General features: G+C 44.0%; 1 protein-coding gene across 15 annotated transcripts in view; it reads right to left on the bottom strand.

Moving 5' to 3' along the window:
* Window positions 1-27,601, bottom strand: part of SPESP1 (sperm equatorial segment protein 1) — a 63,035-nt gene that overhangs the window by 18,014 nt on the left and 17,420 nt on the right. For 7 of the 15 annotated variants that reach the window (XM_077827830.1, XM_077827826.1, XM_077827829.1 and 4 more), the window contains 2 exons: window positions 26,970-27,088; window positions 1,501-1,586 (listed from right to left, as the gene is read on the bottom strand). In XM_077827830.1, the coding sequence (XP_077683956.1) occupies window positions 1,501-1,586; window positions 26,970-27,088 (205 nt within the window). Of the gene's footprint in view, window positions 1-1,500; window positions 1,587-2,660; window positions 2,828-3,340; window positions 3,408-23,263; window positions 23,393-23,504; window positions 23,645-25,743; window positions 25,900-26,969; window positions 27,089-27,601 lie in introns of those variants that run through there. The other 8 variants (XM_077827832.1, XM_077827834.1, XM_077827835.1 and 5 more) reach the window with 7 other exon arrangements.

Raw genomic sequence — 27,601 nt, 5'->3', positions numbered from 1 at the left:
TTTCCTTTAGGAAAGAGGGAGTGGTCTAGGGATGGGTGCCACCAACCTCAACTGGAGAAAACGGACTAGTACCGTTATTAGTCCCGCTTTCTTTCAGCCTTGATTGACCCACCTTATCACACTGTGGTTTGCTGAGCAGAGTTCGGGTGCATTTTGTACTAAAAGGAGGTAGTAAAAAAAAAAAAGGATCTTTTTTGTTCATATTAAGCTAACAATGTTCCTCTAATAGATCCTTCTTACAGCAAATGAATGGTATTGTATTGTTAAGCAGGGCCACAAATCATGCACTTAAATGATAGGTAAAAAGAACAGATTCTCTGAGATTCCCTCTGGACATGTTTCAGAGTAACAGCCATGTTAGTCTGTATTCGCAAAAAGAAAAGGAGTACTTGTGGCACCTTAGAGACTAACCAATTTATTTGAGCATGAGCTTTCGTGAGCTACAGCTCACTTCATCAGATATGTATCTGATGAAGTGAGCTGTAGCTCACGAAAGCTCATGCTCAAATAAATTGGTTAGTCTCTAAGGTGCCACAAGTACTCCTTCCCTCTGGACATGGAGATTATGTTAGACCCTTTCTAACAAGAACCACATTTAGGTATGGTTTGCTAGAAAGGGTATAACACTTTTTGTGACTTTTCTAGTAGATATTTCTGTATTGGCCAAAACATTATATGGTGTATAGTAGAAGATACTGATTCATCTCCAACAAATACAATTTGTGGTCCTTGTTAAGAGGAAAAATGTATCACACCCTTAAGAAGATGAGAGATTATTCACAACAGTTGGTCAAACTTTCATGCATATTATAAGTGGAGGCATCAGGAAGATATTGAAATTAGGATTTCTAGCTTCATCTGCAGGGATCAGTAGAATTACAAGAATGGAAAACCTTTGGGCAGTGATGGAGTATTTGGACTGGCAGAGAATGCTGGACCCTTATGGTGTCTGAGGAAAAATGGACAAAAAGCTTTTATACTTAAAGAGGAAATAGAATCGGGGAGTCATTACTGGGAGCTGACAGAAATAAGTATTCTCTGGATACTGAAAAGATATAATCTGCACTGAGACCTAGCTGTGCAGAAAAAGTGACTGAATGCTCCGTTTCTCTCACACTGTAGTGTTATTTCCAGGCTGTGATAGAAATCCTCTAGGGGGAGTCAGAAAATGGTTTTAAAGACTTCCCTTTAGATAATATCAAAAGATCAAGGGACTGTGAGACATTCTACAAAAAATGATCAATTTAAAAAAAATATAAGAATAATTAAAAAGGTCCCTTTTGTTAATGAGGAATATTTTAAGAAGAAACAGGGGCATTAGGCTTATAAACCAAACAGAACCATTAACATAATAAAGGCAAAGTCTCATATGCTAAGCTGCAGACCAAAAGGGAATCTGCCCCCTTTGACTACTTCAAAGACAGACATTTTCACCTGTCAAGAGATTTTTGGAAATGAAATCCATACAAGCCAAGAGAGCTTCAGGGTTCAAAGACTTACAGTGACACTGCCAGGGTGAGAGTAGCCAGAACAAAGTGAAGGAGTGGGAGGTGGAGGGTCAGCCAGCCAAGGTCAGGATTGTCAGTCTGCAGAAATACAAGATACACCATTTTAGAGATGCTTGCATCAGCACTTCCAGCTTCCTGGTTAAGTCACCAGATACATAAGTACAGTAAATATTTAATTAGATAGAAGTTTGGCTAATATAACACCGCTGTGTGTTTACTGAATTAAAATTAATTGTAAGTTACAAGCATTGTAAATCTTTAGAGGGAATTTAGGCTCTGTTTTTACAAAGAATTTTGGGCAGTGAAATTATATCCAGAAGTTATCATTCCAAGGATAGGTTAAAACTGTGTTCTGATTAACTGGTTTAAGGATCTGATCTTGCAAGCACCTATGTAGCTGTTTTATGCATGTTAGTAGTTCCATTGAAGTCAACGGAATTACATGTGTACAGAGAAAGTTAGAGAGAGAGAATTTCCATAAAGATGAGCAATATTTAGAGATTAATCTGACTTCATCAGTTTCAAGTGCCTCTCTTCTCATGGACTTATCCAGACTATTCCCAGTGGTAGATGGCAACAGAGTAAACTAGACTGGTTAATAGAGGCATCTATCTTAGGCACCTATCTGGCTCCCATCATTATGGTATCTCCCAACACCCCTATGCGGGAGGAAAATACTATTATCCCCATTTTACAGATAGGGAAATGAGGCACAGAGCAGCTTGACTTGGCTGAGGTCACACAGAAAGTCTATGGCAGAGCAGGGAATCGAACTGAAGTCTTCTAAATCCTGGGCTAGTGACCTAACTGCTGGACCATCCTTCCCCTGTCAAGCAAATGGAAGTAACTGAGCACTGATTTGTAATTACTGTAAGTGTGAGGCCATGTCTATGCTACCAACTAAAGCAGCTCTGCTGCGATCGATGGTGAAAAATGCTAGTATCATTCTGGGATGTATTAACAGGAGTGTCATATGTGTGACGAAACATGGGATTTTCTTAGTGCTTGGCATGAATATGGTGGGGGTCTAACTTTTCCCTGTGTGCTGCGTGTTTAGCGAGGTGGTGGGAGAGAGGGTTTGTTGTTGCAAAGGACCAAGTGTGATCTCGCCTAGCAGTTGGGACCCTGGACAACAGACTGGAGATTGGGTACCTTAGCAACTGGTGACCAGGAGGCCCACTCCATCTTGGCAGCCAGCCGGTTCTGGCCAGTGGGAGGACAAAAGTCTGAAGAGGGAGGACCCCGGTGACCTGACCAGCCAGTTCCAGGCAGTGGGGGAACAAAGGACGGAAGAGAGGAGGCCCAGGCGGCCTGTTTACCTGCGACCGAAGACAAAAGGATGGGGGAGGAGCTGTTGGAGGAGATGATACAGGATGGTCAGCTGGAAGGAGGGGGCAGCTGTACTGGGAAGAGACCAGAGCCCACCTGGATACGGGAGAGACCTAGATGTACTGTGCTGAGGGATGCTAGGCCTGAGGACCCTGAGAGCTTCCTATGCTGTGTTCAGATGTTCAGTAAACCCTTCCGTTTTACGCTGGCTGAGAGTTACTGCAGTCTAAAGATCGGGGTTGCATTATTCCCTCTGGGAGTGGAGGCCCCAGGGGTCCAGAGTGAGTGGATCCCCTGAGGGGTCTCACAGCAAGAGACAGGAGTGCTTAAGGCTCAGAGAGGTGCACTTCCAGGAGGCGGAGGGGCCTATGGTTTAACCTCCAAGAGAGAGTGGACCCCCGTAAAGGGCTGTAACGCTGAAGGGGGTTCCCATACGGAGCGGAGAGACAGCACAAGTCCTGTGAGACTGTGACAATATGTAAGACACAGAAGACACTACTCACTACCAGTGAGACCTCAGTTGTCTCCAGTTCTGGGTGACAAACATTAGGAAAGATGTCCAGAGAAGAGCTTAAAAAAAAAAAAAAAAAAAAAAAGACGTAAGGTTTAGAAAAGTTAACCAAGAAGAAAGGTTATTTTAAAAAAAAACTGAGCATGTTTAGTCTTGAGAAAAGATGACCAAATATGTTAAGGACTGTTTAAAAAAGGCAGCGATCAATTATTCTCCAGGTGCACTGAAGCTAGAACAAGAAGTAACTGGCTTAATCTGAAGCAAGGGAGATTTAGGATGAATATTAGCCCTGGTCTACACTAGGACTTTAGGTCGAATTTAGCAGCATTAAATCGATGTAAACCTGCACCCGTCCACATGATAAAGCCCTTTATTTCGACTTAAAGGGCTCTTAAAATCGATTTCCTTACTCCACCCCTGACAAGTGGATTAGCGCTTAAATCGGGCTTGCCGGCTTGAATTTGGGGTACTGTGGACACAATTCGACGGTATTGGCCTCCGGGAGCTATCCCAGAGTGCTCCATTGTGACCGCCTGGACAGCACTCTCAACTCAGATGCACTGGCCAGGTAGACAGGAAAAGAACCGCGAACTTTTGAATCTCATTTCCTGTTTGGCCAGCGTGGCAAGCTGCAGGTGACCATGCAGAGCTCATCAGCAGAGGTGACCATGATGGAGTCCCAGAATCGCAAAAGAGCTCCAGCATGGACTGAACGGGAGGTACGGGATCTGATTGCTGTATGGGGAGAGGAATCCATGCTATCAGAACTCCATTCCAGTTTTTGAAATGCCAAAACCTTTGTCAAAATCTCCCAGGGCATGAAGGACAGAGGCCATAGCAGGGACCCGAAGCAGTGCCGCGTGAAACTGAAGGAGCTGAGGCAAGCCTAACAGAAAACCAGAGAGGCGAACGGCCGCTCTGGGTCAGAGCCCCAAACATGCCGCTTCTATGATGAGCTGCATGCCATTTTAGGGGGTTCAGCTACCACTACCCCAGCTGTGTTGTTTGACTCTTTCAATGGAGATGGAGGCAATACGGAAGCAGGTTTTGGGGACGAAGAAGATGATGATGATGAGGTTGTAGATAGCTCACAGCAAGCAAGCGGAGAAACCGGTTTTCCCGACAGCCAGGAACTGTTTGTCACCCTGGACCTGGAGCCAGTACCCCCCGAACCCACCCAAAGCTGCCTCCTGGACCCAGCAGGCGGAGAAGGGACCTCCGGTGAGTGTACCTTTTAAAATACTATACACGGTCTAAAAGCAAGCATGTGAACGGATTACTTTGCCCTGGCATTCACGGCTCTCCTGGATGTACTCCCAAAGCCTTTGCAAAAGGTTTCTGGGGAGGGCAGCCTTATTGCGTCCTTCACGGTAGGACACTTTAACACTCCAGACCAGTAACACGTACTTGGGAATCATTGTACAACAAAGCATTGCAGTGTATGTTTGCTGGCGTTCAAACAATATCCGTTTTTTATCTCTCTGAGTTATCCTCAGGAGAGTGAGATATAATTCATGGTCACCTGGTTGAAATAGAGTGCTTTTCTTCAGGGGACACTCAGAGGAGCCCATTCCTGCTGGGCTGTTTGCCTGTGGCTAAACAGAAATGTTCCCCGCTGTTAGCCACAGGGAGGGGGGACGGTTGAGGGGGTAGCCACGCGGTGGGGGGAGGCAAAATGCGACCTTGTAACGAAAGCACATGTGCTATGTATGTAATGTTAACAGCAAGGTTTACCCTGAAAGAGTGTAGCCACTGTTTTATAAAATGTGTCTTTTTAAATACCACTGTCCCTTTTTTTTTTCTCCACCAGCTGCATGTGTTTCAATGATCACAGGATCTTCTCCTTCCCAGAGGCTAGTGAAGCTTAGAAAGAAAAAAAAACGCACTCGAGATGAAATGTTCTCCGAGCTCATGCTGTCCTCCCACACTGACAGAGCACAGACGAATGCATGGAGGCAAATAATGTCAGAGTGCAGGAAAGCACAAAATGACCGGGAGGAGAGGTGGCGGGCTGAAGACAGGGCTGAAGCTCAAATGTGGCGGCAGCGTGATGAGAGGAGGCAGGATTCAATGCTGAGGCTGCTGGAGGACCAAACCAGTATGCTCCAGTGTATGGTTGAGCTGCAGCAAAGGCAGCTGGAGCACAGACTGCCACTACAGCCCCTGTATAACCAACCGCCCTCCTCCCCAAGTTCCATAGCCTCCACACCCAGACGCCCAAGAACGCGGTGGGGGGGCCACCGGCCAACCAGCCACTCCGCCACAGAGGATTGCCCAAAACAAAGAAGGCTGGCATTCAATAAATTTTAAAGTTGTAAACTTTTAAAATGCTGTGTGGCATTTTCCTTCCCTCCTCCACCACCCCTCCTGGGCTACCTTGGTAGTCATCCCCCTATTTGTGTGATGAATGAATAAAGAATGCATGAATGTGAAGCAACAATGACTTTATTGCCTCTGCAAGCAGTGATCGAAGGGAGGAGGGGAGGGTGGTTAGCTTATAGGGAAGTAGAGTGAACCAAGGGGTGGGGGGTTTTCATCAAGGAGAAACAAACAGAACTTTCACACTGTAGCCTGGCCAGTCATGAAACTGTTTTTCAAAGCTTCTCTGATGAGTACCACGCCCTCCTGTGCTCTTCTAACCGCCCTGGTGTCTGGCTGTGCGTAACCAGCAGCCAGGCGATTTGCCTCAACCTCCCACCCCGCCATAAACGTCTCCCCCTTACTCTCACAGATATTGTGGAGCACACAGCAAGCAGTAATAACAGTGGAAATATTGGTTTCGCTGAGGTCTAAGCGAGTCAGTAAACTGCACCAGCGCGCCTTTAAACGTCCAAATGCACATTCTACCACCATTCTGCACTTGCTCAGCCTGTAGTTGAACAGCTCCTGACTACTGTCCAGGCTGCCTGTATACAGCTTCATGAGCCATGGCATTAAGGGGTAGGCTGGGTCCCCAAGGATACATATAGGCATTTCAACATCCCCAACGGTTATTTTCTGGTCTGGGAATAAAGTCCCTTCCTGCAGCTTTTGAAACAGACCAGAGTTCCTGAAGATGCAAGTGTCATGTACCTTTCCCGGCCATCCCACGTTGATGTTGGTGAAACGTCCCTTGTGATCCACCAGAGCTTGCAGCACTATTGAAAAGTACCCCTTGCGGTTTATGTACTCGGCGGCTTGGTGCTCCGGTGCCAAGATAGGGATATGGGTTCCGTCTATGGCCCCACCACAGTTAGGGAATCCCATTGCAGCAAAGCCATCCACTATGACCTGCACATTTCCCAGGGTCACTACCCTTGATATCAGCAGATCTTTGATTGCGTGGGCTACTTGCATCACAGCAGCCCCCACAGTAGATTTTCCCACTCCAAATTGATTCCCAACTGACCGGTAGCTGTCTGGCATTGCAAGCTTCCACAGGGCTATTGCCACTCGCTTCTCAACTGTGAGTGCTGCTCTCATCTTGGTATTCATGTGCCTCAGGGCAGGGGAAAGCAAGTCACAAAGTTCCATGAAAGTGCCCTTACGCATGCGAAAGTTTCGCAGCCACTGGGAATCGTCCCAGACCTGCAACACTATGCGGTCCCACCAGTCTGTGCTTGTTTCCTGAGCCCAGAATCGGCGTTCCATAGCATGAACTTGCCCCATTAGCACCATGATGCATACATTGGCAGGGCCCATGCTTTCAGAGAAATCTGTGTCCATGTCCTGATCACTCATGTGACCGCGCTGACGTCGCCTCCTCGCCCGGTATTGCTTTGCCAGGTTCTGGTGCTGCATATACTGCTGGATAATGCATGTGGTGTTTAATGTGCTCCTAATTGCCAAAGTGAGCTGAGCGGCCTCCATGCTTGCCTTGGTATGGCGTCCGCACAGAAAAAAGGCACAGAATGATTGTCTGCCGTTGCTCTGATGGAGGGAGGGGCGACTGACAACACGGCTTACAGGGTTGGCTTCAGGGAGCTAAAAATCAACAAAGGGGGTGGCTTTACATCAAGGAGTATTTCAGGCAGGACTTCACGGAGGGTTCCAATAAGAAATGGTGCACCTAAGTTATTGTTCTTATTGGAACAAGGAGGTTAGCCTGGCCTCTGATTGATACATGGCTAGATTTACCTTGCTGCACCTTCTCTGTGAGTGACTGCAGTGTGACCTAGAGGAATGAGTCCCCTAGAGGGGGGAGGAGGCAAATGAGTACAAAACAAATCTGGTCTTTTTCTTGTTTTGATCCAATCCATCTATCTTTTACATCTTTGGCTGGCAGCAGACGGTGCAGAAGGACTGCATGCCATCCACATCTCATGGCTGCTCAGCAGAAGATGGTACAATACGACTGCTAGCCATCCTCATCTCTTGCCTGCCCGGCAGAAGATGGTACAATACGACTGCCAGCAATTCGTATCGCCTGCCTGCTCACCATAAGACGGTTCAATAGGACTGACTGCAGGACTAAAGAGAATGACCTGGTCAAGTCACTCCAAATTTAGTCCCTGCGCCCATGTCTGCCCAGGCGCTCCCAGCCGACGTGGCCAGGAGCACCTCAGACACGCCGAGGACGGCTACCAGTTGTACTGCACTGTCTGCTACCAGAAGGCAATGGGTTGCTGCTACTGTGTAGCAATGCCGTACCGCGTCTGCCAGCACCCAGGAGACATATGGTGACGGTTACCTGAGCGGGCTCCATGCTTGCCGTGGTATGGCGTCTGCACAGGTAACTCAGGAAAAAAGGCGCGAAACGATTGTCTGCCCTTGCTTTCACGGAGGGAGGGAGGGAGGGAAGGGGGGCCTGACGATACGTACCCAGAACCACCCGTGACAATGTTTTAGCCCCATCAGGCATTGAGATCTCAACCCAGAATTCCAATGGGCAGCGGAGACTGCGGGAATTGTGGGATAGCTATCCACAGTGCAACGCTCCGGAAGTCGACTCTAGCCTCGGTACTGTGGAAGCACTCTGCCGAGTTAATGCACTTAATGCACTTAGAGCATTTTCTGTGGGGACACACACACTCACTCGAATATATAAAACCGATTTCTAAAAAACCGACTTTATAAATTCGACCTTATTCCGTAGTGTAGACATACCCTTAGGAAAAACTTGCTAACTCTAGCACTGGAATAGGCTTCCACGGGAGGCTGTGGAATCCCCATCACTGGAGGTTTTTAGGAACAGGTTAGACAAACACCTGTCAGGGATGGTCTAGGTCTGCTTAATCCTGCCACAGCGCAGAGGGCTCTTCAGTTCTCTTTCAGCCCTATGTTTCTGTTAATCTCTTCTGTTTGCCCTCAACTGAAATCTCTTCACAGTAGGGAATGTGTAGCGCACTATGCAGCTCTGCTGTTCTATAGAATTAGTCTTAGTAAGGGCTTGTCTACACAAAGTTTTTATAGTGATTTAACAAAATTGGTTTAGAAACAGATATAGTTAAATCCATGCAGCACCTTAGGTAGATGCAGTTACACCAGTATAAAGGTGTTTTTATCAGGATAGCTAATCAAATAGCCATGCTATTTTCTAAACAGAAAGTTATATAGGTACAAACAAGCCCTAAAGATAACAAAATATACACTTGGCATCAGTATTTCATTGTAAATTGCCAATAATTAATGTTAAATTGAACCATTCAGTGGTCTTATTTTTAAACTAAAACCTTAGACAAATAGACTTGGCAAATAGCTCAAATGTGAACATTTAGGGCTGGCCTGCGAGTCACTGAGTGGAGTTGCAGGTGCTCAGCATCTCTGAGCATGTGGCCCTTAAATATTTTGTAACCTTGAATATCCTTTTGACCACACACATGGAAGAACAGGTAAGCAAACATTTAAAGCTAAATTGAGAGTGAGCAAATTGACTCTGAGAAACTATTCTGAATGAAGTAAAGTAGTTCAAGGGAAAGACTCAAAAGGTTTCCTATGTGTGTTAAAGGTGACCTACAATAAAAAAAAATTTTTTAACCCTTTTTTGCCTCTTTATGGTATTTACATAATGGTATAACAAGTGGAGTTATTTTGTTTAAAAGAAACCTTTTTCCTGCTTGTTTTTGACATCTTACATTAGCAACTCAGGTCTTGAATACTATGGGTGACTGGAGACTGAGGTGATATCAGAGGTACCATGGAAGGGAAAATTTGATTAAGTGGAAGTGATTTTTATTCAGATGATTTCAAATCCTTCGGGTTTTGTTTGTGTTTGTTAACTAAACTACTTGGGAGAAAAATTTTCCTTCTTAGTCAGGAATTTTGCGACAACTTTTTTTGGTCAGAAAATGCTAATTTGTCAAAAGTGAAACCTGTTGTGGGAACGTATCCATTTCCACCAAACTTTCTGTGAGAGAGAGAGCGCGCACGCACATGCCCCTACTTACTCTAATAGCTCAGGGATTAAGGTACCTGGGATGTGGAAGACACAGGTTCAAGTCCCCACTCTGCTTTGAACATGGGTCTCCCACATCTGAGATGAGAGCCCAAACCAGTAGGCTATATGGGCTATTCTGAGATGAACCTCTCTCAATTGCCACTTCTTAAAAATAATTAACCAATTACTGAGCCAAAGAGAAAGCTTAAGGCTGATTCTAAAGCTTGGTGGTTACATCAGTCAACTGGGATATGGGAGACCTAGGTTCAAGTCCCTGGTCTGAACATGGATTTCCCTGGTGAATGCCCTAACCATTGGCTATTCGGGGGAGGGGTGTCTCTCTCTCTCTCTCTCTCACATTTTTGCAAATATTTCAAAAGGCTGATTTTGTCCTGATGAAGATTGGGAACACTTTGAAAATCCTTAACATTTTTACAAGACAGGAAGAGTTACTGGCACAGATCTAACTGAGACTTCAAAATCTTTGCCCCTTCAGTTAAGGGCTGAAAAAGAAGACTTCCAGTAGAAACAAGGAAATTCAAGACTTTACATTTTTGATATTTCAATGGAATAAAACAAGGTGATTTCTTTCTAAGATTACCTTTTAGGCCTCTTTTATACATCATATGGAAGAGAAACATTGCAAATCTATTTCCTCCCTTTTCAAGTCACAACAAGAAAAAGCAGCGTTTCAAGGAATAGCCAATTAAATAATGATACCTTGGGGGTTTCTAATAATAAAACATTTGAAAATAGACAAATTAATAAGTTCTGATGAGGAACAACTCATCTGCCACAAATGATTTGCTAAAATGAAGAAATGAGTTCCAAAAAGCTGTGAAAGTGCTATAAAGACTGTTTTTTTAAATATTCTGATCTTTGAAAAATAGCTGAAGCACTCTTCCATCAACCAAGATTTGGTGAAAAAAAGTAATCCCTCTCACTCAGACATTACATCAAAGAATTCTTCTTCTTCTTCAAATTTATAATAAAATATTGCAAAAGGCACCCCTCCTGTGCTCTGGGCACCTATACCATAGGTTAAGACACAAAGTAATACAAAAGGTCTGCTCAATATAATCACCCAAAGCTCAGCCCAATGGCCTGAGAGAAGATTTGTTCTGAAGCCTGCCTGGAAAATTAACAAATCTGGGCTCTAGCAAACCAGAGGTAGGGAGTTCCGAAATCAAAACCATGGAACTATAAGACCGTGAAAACAGGGGTCTATAATATTAGAATCATCATCTTAAGGCTAATAGTAATAATGTCATATACAAGCAATGATCTCCCTCGTCACATTGGGCACAAGTTAATGTCATTTTAACAATACAAGCTACAGTCAATACAGTCACATTCCTTTACACAAAGAAAAGGTGATTTTTATTGTTTTGTGGAAGGTCTGAAATTATATATATATATATATATATATATGAGGCACTGATTTTATTTCATTGCTAAGTTACAGCTTACTGACAGCCAAGTCACATATGCTTTACCTTGAAACAAAGTAAAGTAAATAAGAGAGAAAGGAAAACAAGCCATATGGTTTTGTGGTTGTTATTTGAAAGTTCGGCACTGTCTAGATACACATTTAATTTTCAATCTGCTGCCTTGATATAAAGGTCATATCAAAAAGCAAACAAGTACATATTTAATCCTTTAGCAAAAAAAAAAAAAACAAAACCAACTAGTGAGAGAGTCTGTTGCCATATTATCACAGAACCATAGAAACCAGATATTTTTCCATCTCCAATATCAACAGCCAAATGTCACCATAGAGCTAACAAGCATGAAATAACTTTCATCAAGTGGTAGTACCACCCACATCAATCTGATTCCAACCCAAATAAACTGCTACTTATTTGTGAAGATATGTGGAGAGTCCTACAGTGACTTGCAGACCTCCCACATCCAATAATACATGCAGAAGGCCCGGAATGCAGTGGAACCATCTCTATTATTCATCAAGGGCCTGATCCAATCTCCACTGAAGTCAATGGGAACTTTTCTGTTGACTTCAGTGGGAGTTGGATTGGCCCCTATTCCATCCGCCTGCCAATACAGAATGTTCCCTACAATGTTGATGTTTTTAGTTTTAAATATATCAAGCATTAAATGGACTATTAGATGTCTCATAGATCTAAATACTCATAGATGGTTGAAAAGACCTCACTTATATGACAATTTTCCTGATATTCAGACTACATTTTGCTTTGCTGAAATTCATCCCATTAATCTTAGTTTTACAAATCTCTAAACCTGCTCCCAGGCTTTGGCTCAGAGATACAGAAGCTGGGTAAAGATTTATTGTGGGCATTCCTAAAAGGAAAACGAAGAGTTAAAACAACTGAAGCCAAGAGTAAGCCAAAAAGGATGGGTAGCTGGTTCTTGTGGAAATCCAGTACTTACTGGTGACTAAAGTCTCCACTTGCTAGGACCAACCAGCTAGCTTCTGTACCCTACAACTAGATAGTGACTACCATTCCAATATATCAAAATTACTATCTTTCTAACTTATAAAATACATACCCAAAGATATAATCTATCTGTAGCAACTCTGAAGTTCACATGGGCGGTACTATACAGATGCAGAACATCCTCTGAAATATAGTTAAGCTTGGAAGGATTCGATTTTTTAAATCAGTAAGTGTTGATTTCACTGTACACACCCAAACTGACAGAAAATATTTCCGGGGTGGTAATCATAGAATCATAGGACTGGAATGGACCTCAAGAGGTCATCTAATCCAGGTCCTGACAGGTGTTTGTCTAACCTGCTCTTAAAAATCTCCAATGATGGAGATTCCACAACCTCCCTAGGCAATTTATTCCAGTGCTTAACCACCCTGACAGTTAGGAAGTTTTTCCTAATGTGCAGCCTAAACCTCCCTTGCTGCAACTTAAGCCCATTGCTTCTTGTCCTATCCTCAGAGGTTAAGAAAAACAATTTTTCTCTCTCCTCCTTGTAACAACCTTTTATGTACTTGAAAACTTATGTCCCCTCTCAGACTTCTCTTTTCCAGACTAAACAAACACAATTTGTTCAATCTTCCCTCATAGGTCATGTTTTCTAGACCTTTAATCATTTTTGTTGTTCTTCTCTGGGCTCTCTCCAATTTGTCCACATCTTTCCTGAAATGTGGTGCCCAGAACTGGACACAATTCTCCAGTTGAGGCCTAATCTGCACAGAGTAGAGTGGAACAATTATTTCTCATGTCTTTCTTACAATGCTCCTGCTAATACATCCCAGAATAACGTTAGCTTTTTTTGCAACGGCGTTATACTGTTGTTCGTATTTAGCTTGTGGTTCACTATAACCCCTAGATCCTTTTCCGCAGTACTCCTTCCTAAGCAGTCATTTCCCATTTTGTATGTGTGCAACTGATTGTTCCTTCCTAAGTGGAGTATTTTGCATTTGTCCTTATTGAATTTCATCCTGTTTACTTCAGACCATTTCTCCAGTTTGTCCAGATAATTTTGAATTTTAATCGTATCCTCCAAAGCACTTGCAACCCCTCCCAGCTTGCTATTGTTAAAGTTTGACTCAGACTCACAAATTTATCAGACCACTCTGTTTTATTAGCAAAGCTGCTCTGCTAATACATTTAGAAGTGAGCCCCCCGAGTGGGGCTTGTGTCTTTTAATTTATACAGTTTTTTGGAGAACAAGTTACAGAGAAGTTACAGACAAAAGAAGAAAAAGATTTTAGTCACCACCCTTCGAGATCCCTGAGACCAGTCACGTATCTTCAATTACCTGCCACCCTTAACAATCTCCTTTAACAGCTTCCAGTTAACTTAACTAATTGCCCTTCACACCTTCCATTCTGATGCCTGCTTCTTAGACGTGCTGGCTCTATCTTAATTGCTTCTCCATTCAAAAGCTAACTGTCCCTACGTGTGCTCCCTCAGATACTTTGTAACATGTTTTGGCATGCCCTCTCATATACAATGTATCCAGCATGTCCCCTTATACAATGTTATACTTCCACAATCCCCCCTTTTGGTCAAGGCTACGCCCACGACCAATGACTTACTGGATTCCATACATCAATCGTTCTTTTTCATTACTTTCACTGGTGACATTTAACAACATTAGATTAGCACTCTGGTTAGGGGTAACCTGATAGATGGTGTGTCTTGTGCAGTTTTGGATACAACAAGAAATCAATTGAAAACACACAAGATTATTAGAATTCCAAATAGGATAGTCAGGATTCCTTGAAACAACCAGTTTCCCAGACTAGAGAAGTTGAATAAGTTACTTATCCATTTCCACAAGGAACTTGGTTCTTCATGGGGAAGGTATGCAATTTGCTCCAGATGGCTAGCACGATTTATTACCTCGTTAGTATTATCAGGTATGTATACACAGCATTCTGTTCCAATTAGAGCACAGGTCCCTCCTTTGGCTGCCAGTATTATATCTAATGCCCGACGGTTTTGGAGGGCCACTTGTCGGACCGCTCCTGCTTCTTTGGCTAGAGCTTTTAAGCTCTCTCCTGTTTCATTGGCCATGATCTCAACCACTGCTTGTAACCTTAAAAGCCTTTTTGCATGGTGGATTACCCCCCCTACTGGGACTAAAGAAATGCCAACAGCTTCTTCCCAAGTTAGGGGGCTTATGTTATCCACATACCATTTAGCATCTGGCAAGTCCCTCCTTTTTCGCCTGAAATTACGGAGGCGATTTCATGGGAGGGATTGAAGCACCCAGAATTGTGGGAAAAGCTAAGCAGGATAACAGATACCTGACCAATTTGCTGGTAAAACAGTGTAAGCATTTTCCCCACAAACCCAATGATGTCCCATTAAAGCTGGGAAGGGTTGACTGCAACCCTTTAACATGTAAGAATTTACGAAGGAGGAATAGTATCCCCCAAAGGGCACAGGATGATTTTCACTGGGAGAAGAGGTAGCATTCACATGACATTTGTAGATGGTGCTGTTTTTCTCAGGGAGGCTGTAGGGGGAGCAAGAGATTGAATCTTTGGTTTGGTCCCAGGTTGAGAGGAAGTTTATCTTTCCATACCCGGTTCGCCATTCTCCAACCCTGTTTGAATAGTCCCATATACCATGGGACACGATGTATTGGAGACAGCTGCTCCTCCCTAGATTCAGCCCTGTCCCATTACACACCCAGCACCAGTGGCCCTTTCCTTTCACCACACTTATAAGTTTAGGAACATATGTTTTTCCCAGCCCCCAAGTGTCATTTTCCTTCCATGTTCTTTTAAGTGGATAGGTTCTCCAGCAAGCTCTGAGGAATTCAAAGGGATTGCCATGGTGGGGATACTAGCTTGTGAGTGAGCTGGGATGTGGCTGCAGACCCAGCAATTAGAAATATTCAGGATCTGAGCTATCTGCACCTGTTGTTGGATGAAAGAATTGTCACTGTCACTCTGGATTCCCCAGACCCTCAGGACACAGTAGCTGAGGATTAAGCTTCTCAAAGGACACATGTTGGAAGCAGGACTCTTTCTGGTTCCGACAACCCCTTTCGAGGGAACTGCAGTCACGGTTTTACGTCCACCGGGCAGCAGGCACAAGGCTCACTACTGCTTCTTGTTTGCTGGGTCCTGCTGTCTCCTTACCCTCTGCTTCTGGCAACCCTTACGAGAGCGCAGATTGTAAGGTATTGCAGGCTGTTCCTCTTTGTCTTCTGGGGTTGAAGCTGGTTCGGCGTGGTCTTGCAAAGGTGCTTGGCCCCCTTGAGGTGGTGCTGGCTTACACTGTGAGGCGTGGATCCATGCAGCGATGCCGGATAATTTCACTGCTGTCTGGGTGGTGAGCAGTACCTGGTATGGACTCTTCCACCGGTGTTCCAAGGCGTGCTTCCGAAGGTGGTGCCGCAGGTAGACCCAATCACCAGGCTCAAGAGTGTGACAGGCAGCAGAGGTGGGTTCCATCGGCCAAGCTGCTCGCACCTGCGAATGGAAGGAGCTCACAGCTTGCATTAACCCTTTGCAGTACCGGAGGAGCGTGCTGTGAGTTAGGTTTAGGTCTGGGGCTGGGGTAATAGTAGCCATTGTTCGCATAGGGCGTCCCATGATGATTTCAAGTGGACTCAATTTGTGTCTCTGGGATGGGGATGACCGAATTTCCATAAGGGCCAGTGGTAAAGCAGCTGGCCAGTTTAACCCTGTGGAACTACAGATTTTTGCCAGCTTATTTTTAAGCACATCATTTCGCCTTTCAACTGCCCCTGCACTCTGTGGATGGTAAGGGCAGTGCAACAGGTGGGTGACATGTAATACCTGGTTTAGATGTTGAACAATTTTTCCAGTAAAATGTGTTCCCCAGTCACTAGACAACGTGGCAGGAATTCCCTTGGTAGGGATAATGTGGTTTAACAGACATTTTGCAACGGACAATGAATCAGCTTTGCGACAGGGAAAGGCTTCAATCCAACCCGAAAACAGACATAGTGTAACTAAAATGAATTCATATTTCTGACACTTTGGCATTTGTACAAAATCAAGTTGCCAGTGTAGGAAAGGTGCTTGAGGCAAACCCAGGAACCCTTGTGTTACTTTTACAGATTTGCCTACATTGTGGCTTTGACAAGTAACACAAGCGGCACAGTGGCGGGTTGCAAAGGAGCTGAAATGGGGAGCCCACTACCCCGCCTTACTCATAGCAGAGACCATCCCCTCCTTGCCGACATGTGAAACACCATGTAGCAGGGCGGCTAGAGACGGGTAGAGTGAGAGGGGGGCTACAAAGGTACCGGTGGGCGATCGCCAAAGGGAATCAGAATGCAAAGAGCAACCCAAAGCACTCCAGGAGTCTCTCTGTTTCTGGGGCAGAATCCTGGAGCTGAGCGAGGTGAGACAGGGATGGTGGCGTTACAGAGACAGAGAGGGGACCAAGAAACGCTTCTGGTGAAGATTTTATAGTGGCGGCATGTTTTGCAGCAGCATCAGCAAGTGCATTACCTTTTGCCACCTCGGTGTCTGCCGCTGAGTGGCCAGTACACTTAACAATCGCCAAGGCAGACGGTAGTAAAACTGCATACAGGAGGGCGGCAATGTAGGGGCCATTCTTGATAGGGGTACCAGTAGAGGTAAGAAAACCTCGAGCCTGCCAGAGGGTGCCAAAGTCATGCACAACCCCAAAGGCATACCGAGAATCAGTAAAAATAGTGGCAGAGAGCCCCTCGGCTAGAAAGCAGGCACGGGTTAGAGCAATCAGTTCAGCCACCTGGGCAGAGGTCACAGAGGGTAAGGGCGCAGCTTCTATGGTCTCTAGCGTACCCTGCAAGAAGGTGGCCTTGGTCATTTCTATAACAGGACCCACCAGTGAATAATACCAGGTCAGAGTTAGGGAGAGGTACATCTGAAAGGTCGGGGCATGGGACAGTGATAGCAGAGACAGTTGCAAGGCAGTCATGGGGTTCACCATCACTAGGTAAAGGAAGGAGGGTAGCAGGGTTTAACCAGGAGCAGTGCTTAACAGTGATATGTGAGGCTGAAAGCAGCAAAAGTTCATACCTAGTGAGGCGAGCAGAGGAGAGGTGAGCAGTGTTGCGTTGCAGAAGGAGAGTTTCCACAGAATGGGGAACCATGAGTGAGAGGAGAGCGGAGGACAAGGGACTCAGACATCTTGACCAGGCACGCTGCAGCAGCTACAGCGCGTAGGCAAGGGGGTAAACCCTGGGCTTCAGGGTCCAAGGTTGCAGAAAAATAAGCCACCGGGCGATTTCTGTCACCGTGCTCCTGAGTAAGAACCCCGAGGGCACAAGCAGATTGTTCGTGACAGAAAAGGGTAAAAGGCTTGTCATAGTTAGGTAACCGTAAGGCAGGGGCAGAGGCTAAATTCTGCTTAAGGGAGATGAAAGCAGCATTTGCTTCAAGTGGCCATGGCATGGGGTTAGGTACAGAGGATCGAGTGAGTTCTTGGAGTGGTTTAGCCAGAGAAGCATATTGGGGAATCCATTGCCTACAGAACCCTGTCATGCCTAAGAATTTTCTGACCTGGCGTGGAGAGCAAGGCTGGGGAAAGCTAAGGATGGCTTGTACCCGGGCTGGATACAGTGTACGGGAGCCCTGGGAGAGAAGGAAGCCTAGGTATGACCAGGGAAGAGTATAAAAATATTGCTCGGGCATGTAGGAATGAAATCAGGAGGGCCAAATCGCACCTGGAGCTGCAGCTAGCGAGAGATGTCAAGAGTAACAAGAAGGGTTTCTTCAGGTATGTTGGCAACAAGAAGAAAGCCAAGGAAAGTGTGGGACCCTTACTGAATGAGGGAGGCAACCTAGTGACAGAGGATGTGGAAAAAGCTAATGTACTCAATGCTTTTTTTGCCTCTGTTTTCACTAACAAGGTCAGCTCCCAGACTGCTACGCTGGGCATCACAAAATGGGGAAGAGATGGCCAGCCCTCTGTGGAGATAGAGGTGGTTAGGGACTATTTAGAAAAGCTGGACGTGCACAAGTCCATGGGGCCGGACGAGTTGCATCCGAGAGTGCTGAAGGAATTGGCGGCTGTGATTGCAGAGCCATTGGCCATTATCTTTGAAAACTCGTGGCGAACCGGGGAAGTCCCGGATGACTGGAAAAAGGCTAATGTAGTGCCAATCTTTAAAAAAGGGAAGAAGGAGGATCCTGGGAACTACAGGCCAGTCAGCCTCACCTCAGTCCCTGGAAAAATCATGGAGCAGGTCCTCAAAGAATCAATCTTGAAGTACTTGCATGAGAGGAAAGTGATCAGGAACAGCCAGCATGGATTCACCAAGGGAAGGTCATGCCTGACTAATCTAATCGCCTTTTATCATGAGATTACTGGTTCTGTGGATGAAGGGAAAGCAGTGGATGTATTGTTTCTTGACTTTAGCAAAGCTTTTGACACGGTCTCCCACAGTATTCTTGTCAGCAAGTTAAAGAAGTATGGGCTGGATGAATGCACTATAGGGTGGGTAGAAAGCTGGCTAGATTGTCGGGCTCAACGGGTAGTGATCAATGGCTCCATGTCTAGTTGGCAGCCGGTGTCAAGTGGAGTGCCCCAGGGGTCGGTCCTGGGGCCGGTTTTGTTCAATATCTTCATAAATGATCTGGAGGATGGTGTGGATTGCACTCTCAGCAAATTTGCGGACGATACTAAACTGGGAGGAGTGGTAGATACGCTGGAGGGGAGGGATAGGATACAGAAGGACCTAGACAAATTGGAGGATTGGGCCAAAAGAAATCTGATGAGGTTCAATAAGGATAAGTGCAGAGTCCTGCACTTAGGACGGAAGAATCCAATGCACCGCTACAGACTAGGGACCGAATGGCTAGGCAGCAGTTCTGCGGAAAAGGACCTAGGGGTGACAGTGGACAAGAAGCTGGATATGAGTCAGCAGTGTGCCCTTGTTGCCAAGGCCAATGGCATTTTGGGATGTATACGTAGGGGCATAGCGAGCAGATCGAGGGACGTGATCGTCCCCCTCTATTCGACATTGGTGAGGCCTCATCTGGAGTACTGTGTCCAGTTTTGGGCCCCACACTACAAGAAGGATGTGGATAAATTGGAGAGAGTCCAGCGAAGGGCAACAAAAATGATGAGGGGTCTAGAACACATGACTTATGAGGAGAGGCTGAGGGAGCTGGGATTGTTTAGCCTGCAGAAGAGAAGAATGAGGGGGGATTTGATAGCTGCTTTCAACTACCTGAAAGGGGGTTCCAAAGAGGATGGCTCTAGACTGTTCTCAATGGTAGCAGATGACAGAACGAGGAGTAATGGCCTCAAGTTGCAGTGGGGGAGGTTTAGATTGGATATTAGGAAAAACTTTTTCACTAAGAGGGTGGTGAAACACTGGAATGCGCTGCCTAGGGAGGTGGTGGAATCTCCTTCCTTGGAAGTTTTTAAGGTCAGGCTTGACAAAGCCCTGGCTGGGATGATTTAACTGGGAATTGGTCCTGCTTCGAGCAGGGGGTTGGACTAGATGACCTTCAGGGGTCCCTTCCAACCCTGATATTCTATGATTCTATGTGACAGAGGTTTGGCAGAGCTGCAATTTTGTGCAAGAAGCCTTATGACCCTTGTTTGCTAAAGCTGTGAGAAGTGTTAGTGAATCAGTTTCTGAGGCAGACAGAGAGGGGGAGCACAGGAGTAAGTCATCCACATATTGGATCAGTGTGGATCCTGATGGGAAAACCAGATCAGCGAGATCCCTGGCTAGGGCTTGAGAAAAGTAGGATGGACTCTCTGTATACCCCTGGGGAAGGGTAGTCCATGTATATTGCTGACCCCTGTAGGAGAAGGCAAAGAGATACTGGGATTCAGAGTGAACTGGGACAGAGAAGAAAGCGGAGCACAAATCTACAACAGTAAAGTGGGTTGCATTCGGAGGAATAGACGCTAGTATTGTAGCAGGGTTAGGAACCACTAGAAAAGAAGGTATGACAATATGGTTAATAGCTCGAAGGTCTTGAACAAATCGCCACGATTTGCCATCAGCCTTTTGAACTGGGAGGATAGGAGTGTTACAGGGGCTGGAACAAGGGACAATAATTCCGTGTTCTTTTAATGCAGATATAACTGGAGCAATCCCAGCCTCTGCCTCAGGATTCAAAGGATACTGAGACAGGCGAGGCAGAGATTTGGAATTGTCTACAGTAATCCGAACTGGGTCAGTATTTAATCAGCCCACTTCAGATGGGTGAGATGGCCATAGGGAGGAAGGAACCTGAGAGATTAGGTGCTCTAGGGACGGAGTTAAGGGACAGCAAGGGACCAGAGCGGAGAGGGAAGTTTCAGACAGCAGAGAGGCTACAGAATCACATAAGGAAGACTGAGGGGTTTGCCTCTTCCCACCACTGCATGAAGCAGTCTACTTCTCCTCTCTCCAATTTGGTTTTTGGGAGGACGAGTTTGCTTTTTAAAGCGTCCACTCAATCCTTGTCCCAAGAACCTAACACTGGCCACTGTAATTTGGGGTTCTCTAGAGCTAATTTGGACCATTTTTCAAGAAACCTACAAGAGTCCGGACGCCTCCTAAAATACATAAAATAAGCTGGAGTTCCCTTAGGGAACTGTTCTACCTTAGACTTCTGATTACCCATCCAGGAGGACTTCACACAGCACTCACACAAGAAAGAAATTCGGGCTCAGCAGAGCGGTACCCGATGCAACACACAGAAAGGAGCCCACAGGCTACTGCCTCAACTGCCCTTGCTTTCACACCAGGGGTTATACCCAAGGCGTGGTGCGGCTGCAGCTGTGCAGATTCCACTTATTCAGACCGTGGGGACGGGGACCCCTTGGTCAGCCAGTCTCCGGACAGAGATGGCTCCCAGATTCACACACACACCACGGGGAAGACGGATAGACACAAAGACAAGACTGTCCTCAAACCGGTTAAAGCACAAAAATAATAATTACCTGAGACGTCTCATTCCAGAAGCTGGATCCAAAGACCCCTACCCGAACAGAGTGGGAACCAACAAGTTCAATGGCATAGACTGCACTGCTGCTCTGTACCTTTCTGTCTTGTGGAGGATCGCTTGGACTAAGCGTCCAGGCGCCGGCTGCCACGATCGTCCTGCAAGGCAGTCAGGGATCACACAGCCTCAGTGAAGCCGCTTGCCATCTCGGTGGAACCTCCAAATTGTCAAAGTTTGACTCAGACTCACAATTTATCAGACCACTCTGTTTTATTAGCAAAGCTGCTCTGCTAATACATTTAGAAGTGAGCCCCCCGAGTGGGGCTTGTGTCTTTTAATTTATACAGTTTTTTGGAGAACAAGTTACAGAGAAGTTACAGACAAAAGAAGAAAAAGATTTTAGTCACCACCCTTCGAGATCCCTGAGACCAGTCACGTATCTTCAATTACCTGCCACCCTTAACAATCTCCTTTAACAGCTTCCAGTTAACTTAACTAATTGCCCTTCACACCTTCCATTCTGATGCCTGCTTCTTAGACGTGCTGGCTCTATCTTAATTGCTTCTCCATTCAAAAGCTAACTGTCCCTACGTGTGCTCCCTCAGATACTTTGTAACATGTTTTGGCATGCCCTCTCATATACAATGTATCCAGCATGTCCCCTTATACAATGTTATACTTCCACAGTACCATCTGCAAACTTTATAAGTGTACTCTGTATGCCATGATCTAAATCAGTGGTCCCCAACCTTTCTGTGGGAATAGCACATTCCTATTCCCAAAAGACTGTGGCGGGTGCCAAACACCCCGCCGCCGAAATGCCGCCGAGAAGCGGCAGTGGAAAGAAGAACAGAACCGGACCCAGAACTGATCCCTGCGGAACCCCACTCGTTATGTCCTTCCAGCATGACTGTGAACCACTGATAACTACTCAAAATGTACAGATAGGCAAAGTAAGAAAAATGTTTGAGAATTTTTTGGAGTTTAATTTAAGGATATTTACTTTGTATATTTTGACCTGTGATGTGTTTTAACAGTTATAAAGCTTCAACTTTTTGAATCTCAAAGTCTACTGTCCTTATTGTCTACTCCCTGCCCATGCCCAATTTCCCATACCTGTAACATTTAAAATAGAAAATGCTTAAAACCCAAAATTTTGCATAACCGTGAACATTTAAAATAGATAAAAATAAAAAAAATGCTTAAAAATAAACATCAATATTAACAACTGATATTAAAAAATATAGCCAACCCTAAATGACTGTAGAAATCCAGCAATAAATGGCTGGGACAATATCAAAAGCCAAATGTTGCTATGGCGCTAACAAGCATGAAATAACTTAAATCAGGTGGTAGTACAAGGAACATCAATCCGAGTCCAACCCAAATAAACTGCTACTTAGTTATTGAGAAATCTGGAGTTCTATAGTGACTCAGGGGCAAATGATGGCATCTCCCACACCCAATCATACGTGCCGAATGCCCTGAACACAGAACTAGTAAGACCCTCCCCATGGAGTATCAGCCATGGAAACCACCATAGCCTATAGGCTGTAGGAGATGGCACTGCATCGCCTGTAAGGGAGTGTTCCGTCTCCAAACACTTTTAGAGCACCCCTAAACACAGTCTGTTTACTCTGCCAGGATTATTATACATTTAAAGGTGGGGACGAAAAAATGAATTATTCTATTTTAAACACAGAGGGCCAGATTTTCAAAGGTATTAAAGGTGCAGATAGGCGTCTAGTGGGAATATCAAAAAGTTAAGTGCCTGACCCGCATTAATTTAAATGAGACTTAGGCATCTAACCTGTTTAGGTGCTTTGACAATCCCCTTAGGTACCTATCTGCATCTTCAGGCATCTACATACCTTTGAAAAGCTGGCCTTCGGGCAACATGGAGGAGGATCATTGATACAGACTTGGACATGCAGCAACTGGAGAGGATTCCCTTCCACCACAAAAATCTTGCTGCTGACTATAATTTACGTTGTTATTGGTTTACAAAGCACCCCAATTCATTGAGTATGACTTCCAGACAATTAAGAGCTGAGAGAATATGACAGTCAGATTGCCTGTATAATGACATTACTGTCAATTCTGAGTAAAATACAACATTCCAGGTATGTAAAATTGTCATTATCACCAGGCTATCTAGAAACCTTTGCAAAACAACTTTGCCACTAACCCTTACCCCCCAAAACAGGAATATAGACTGTGGATGGCAGGCTGCACAACTGTTCAATTTCTCATGCTCAGATAGGCTGCTTGTCTTCAGCGCTCATTTTCTGCCTGTAAGTTCCTTTGTCACAACGTTGCATGGCTGAAACACATATGTCAGGCAAAATAACTTGCTAGCAATGTTTGGAATATCATAGCCATAATACTGGCCGTTCCCATTCTAAATAATATTTTGCAAGGAAATTGTTAAAAACCTGATATTGGTTGATGATGCTTCACATATGTTTTGAATCTTCACAGTCATCACTTCCCAAATTTGACAGATATGTCTCTGACAGTGAAATTCAGCAGCACCAGCCATATCTTTAAAAAGCCACCAGTATTGGTTCATTTTCTGCAATCAGAACAGTTGATATGTTTCAAAGCTGCTCATATATCAGGGCCTTCATTTTCAGTAGGTTTCCACTGAAGTGCTTTGAAAATTTGCCGGTGCATCTGTTTCTCCATTGAGCAACTTGCATTTATACATCTCAGCTAGCCTTTTTACATACAAAGCAGCCAATATGAGGTTGATTTTTGAAAGTTCAAAAGCCCAGGCTGACTAATAAAAATGAATATATAGTTTGACACAATGTTTACATTCAGTTACCATGATCATGCGCACAAATCAGATATGTGCACATGCAAACACATAATAAGACAATTAAAGATAATTTACACACACAAATACCCTATTTGCAGGCATAACCATGGTAACTGTGTATATAAGTTTGGCATGCAATTTTGCACATTTTTTCATGCTACCCTAGGCTTCTTATATTTTAGATCCTGTGAATCTATTTGTTTTCTCACATTAACATCCATTTCCCTACGTAAACAGTATTTTTGGTGCAGTTTGAGCAGCCCACTTAGACTGGTCCCCCAAAAATGCCCACAGAAATTTTTCACGTCTATTTTCATACAAATTAACCAGTTAGACATGCATTTACCTGATTTGCAAGCGCAACTACCTCATAGTAAATACAAATGAGTATTCATGCAACATTTCTGAGGGCAATTTCAGAAGTAGTGTTTGAAACTGCAGCTCTGGTTATTTCCCCTAACTTTGCATGATTTCTAGAACTAAACAAACTACCAGAAGAACTTTTAAGACTGTATTTTAATAAATTATGAACATCCATTCTTTATATATTTCCATTCTTTTAGTTTTAGACCTTCAGTCCCATAATTAAGGTATAAAGAAGCCAAATATGTATAACAAAAACTGGGAGAGAAGATATTTTAAATATTTCAGTAAAAACAGGAAAATTGTCTGTAATGAAGACATCAGATCAAAATATTATTACAGCTTATTTCCAGAATGTCTAATGTGATATTCATAGACTACAGAGGAAAGGATGGGGAATGTGTTTCATTCAATTCCCTTTTTACTGTTTGGCTTTTAAATATACATAGGATGTTGTAACCTCTGAGAATTTTCAAATTCAGAGCAATGCAGCATAAAAGAAGCAAGAATACTTTTGAGTCTCTGAACATTTCCCTAGCTTAGATCCAAACAGACATTGCAGTGTAAAAGTTTGCATTCTGAGTGAAACTTAATACGCAAACTAAATGCTGAGTAAATGCAGATATTCTGAACAGCTGTTATCTAAAAAGTCTGATCCGGAAACTGATACCATAAACACAAAGGGCTAACTTATCAAAACTTTGTTGCACACATAATAATGACACAATGTGTTTTGCATGCCTAATTAAGCCCAATTTGTAGCTAAGTAAGCAATGAATTTCAAATTGTGATTGTGAAATGCTGGTGTCTTATTTGCATGCTGCATAGGTGAACGCATGCTGTGAATGGTCTATAAAAGGGATTTGACTTGGTCAGTTTCCTAAATTTTGTCATAGCATTTCTTTGAAGAAAAATCAGTCAGACCTTCACTAATACCAATTTAAATTGAAAAGGGGGCAAAGGAATTTTGTTGGGGGAAAATCCCAAGTACTACATTTATGTTAGGAAATACATATAAAGAGTCAGACCAACTTGTTGATATGTCTTTCTTTTTTGGTTATATGTTCTTTAGGCTTAGCAAGTGACAAAATCCTTTTTGAATATTTAAAATTCTGTATTTAACATCCAAAATTCAATTCTGGGTTCTGGTTTTGTGAGGTCTAAAGGGAGAAGATATAATAATATTCTCTCTTTTCATTTTCCAGGGATTGGACCACAGCAGAACTGTACCTGCCATGGATAATGATTTAACAAATAGAGTGAAGGTCTCTGTCTGTTTGGACCTTTCTACACCACATGGAAATGTCAACCCTGGAATTCTTTTAATGTGATAACAAGCCATTGTGAGGCTCTGCTGGGCACAGCCTGGCCACTCCTTGACTCTGACCTGTCACAACAATCTGTGACGGTGCTGATGGGAGAGTTTGGATCCCAGCCATTTGGCCTGTGTGCTGTCATGCCTCAATGATCCATTCTGAGACACTTACTCTTTGGTGTCTTTATGTTCCCTTTGAGGTTCATCATTCAGCAGTAGAACCTGGATCTCCATTGTTCGGAGTGACTCCCAGTTTGACACAGATCTACCACAGTGCTGTCCCAGTCCAGACCAACCTCCCTCACGATCAGTCTTGCATGTCGCAAAACTAGGATACCGAATTAAGGCAAAACAAACTGTCAGCCACTCCTAGGTATTTGCTCCTTCTCAGGCAACAGTTTCAATAATTCCCTTTTACGACGTCCTTTGTAGAAAGCCTGGGTGCTACATGGACCTTGTGTATTTTTGGTAAGTGTCTTGCCTCTGTCACGAGAGCTTCGTACTGGCATCTCTGAAACTGTCAGATGAATACCCCCGTTCAGCAGGCTCAACTGCTGGTTAATACTATTGTTGTTTCAAGGCTTGATTATTTCATATCTTTATTCACAGGCTACAGTACTAACAGGACAGAACTGTCCGCAGCTCTTACTAAGTTGTTTCAGTGCATTGCCCCTGTTTTAAAGGTCTTTCATTGATTTTTTTGCAAGTTTTCTTATTCCATTACAAAGCCGTCCATATTAGCAATATATTGCCTCTTTCATCACGTCCCTACATCTTCACTGAGATCTGAATCTGCTGATTATGTGGGATGCACTGAACATACTACTGAAATAATGGCAGCAAGAGCTTTCAATAATTTGCTGCATGATGGTTGAATCAGCTTCCAGTTGAATTCCGGAGCCAAGTCCGTCCTAATTTTTAAAACTAAAGACACTTTTGCTTTTCAATTGCAAGACACCCTCTTGGGACATCTCTTAAGGCCATTACATAAATACATTTTTGTTGTGAAAATTTTATTTTGGCTTTGTAACCCAGATATATGTCAGAGACTGGCTTTTCTCAAAACCACCTATACATATACACATGACTTTGGTCCAGCTGAAGGGCCCAATCACGCTCATTGAAGAAGATAACAGTTTTACCTTTTTCAGAGTAGCAGCCATGTTAGTCTGTATTCGTAAAAAGAAAAAGGAGTAGTTGTGGCACCTTAGAGATTAATCAATTTATTTGAGCATAAGCTTTTGTGAGCTACAGCTCACTTCATCGGATGCATTCACAAAAGCTTATGCTCAAATAAATTGGTTAGTCTCTAAGGTGCCACAAGTACAGTTTTACCTTTGACTTGAACAGTACTACAATTGAGCGCTGCATTAAATTCCTTTGTCTGAAATTACTTACCAAGAGAATCTTTTGGGTATGGATGTTGCAAGACCAACCACTCCAGAATAAAGACTGGCTCTGTATCAAATTTAGTAGCGTACATGCTGTTACCACCTTGCTAACCCAGCAGACTTGTCCTAAGGAAACAGACGAATAAGAAAATTGAGCTTACAATGGTCTTAGGAAATTCACCCCTGTGCTGAAGTCTAGCAAAAGACTTACATACAACTTAACTCCCACTTAAGCCATGGGAGGGTGGTGGGGGGGGAGGGGAAATGTGACATTTACGAGACAACTTTAAAATGCAATACATTTACCTAGAAAAAAAAACCAAGCAGGTAAATCACCTCCTCTTCAATATATTCCTACACAGTAAAAATACATCCCAGATTTTTTCCAGTTTGGGTCACTCAAAGTTACTTCAGTTGTTTTTAAACATTTTTGTACAACACCCAGCGCACTGGATACATGCTTTATAAATGTGACCAAATAAAAGAATTGCCCAGCTATGACCTTGTAAACAAAACATTTCTGTGATACTTTTCCCTAGAGCGATGTAGACAGAGCATATGTTACAAATCAAGGTCTTCACACACAGCCTGAATAAATAGGGAGTTCCACAGACATCAGAATCCTTTCCCCAATGGTCA

This window comes from Eretmochelys imbricata, chromosome 10 (genome assembly GCF_965152235.1).
Source record: "Eretmochelys imbricata isolate rEreImb1 chromosome 10, rEreImb1.hap1, whole genome shotgun sequence".
Classification (NCBI taxonomy): domain Eukaryota; kingdom Metazoa; phylum Chordata; order Testudines; family Cheloniidae; genus Eretmochelys; species Eretmochelys imbricata.
Note: the sequence above shows the minus strand (reverse complement) of the source record. Positions and strands in the feature narration are given on the sequence as shown.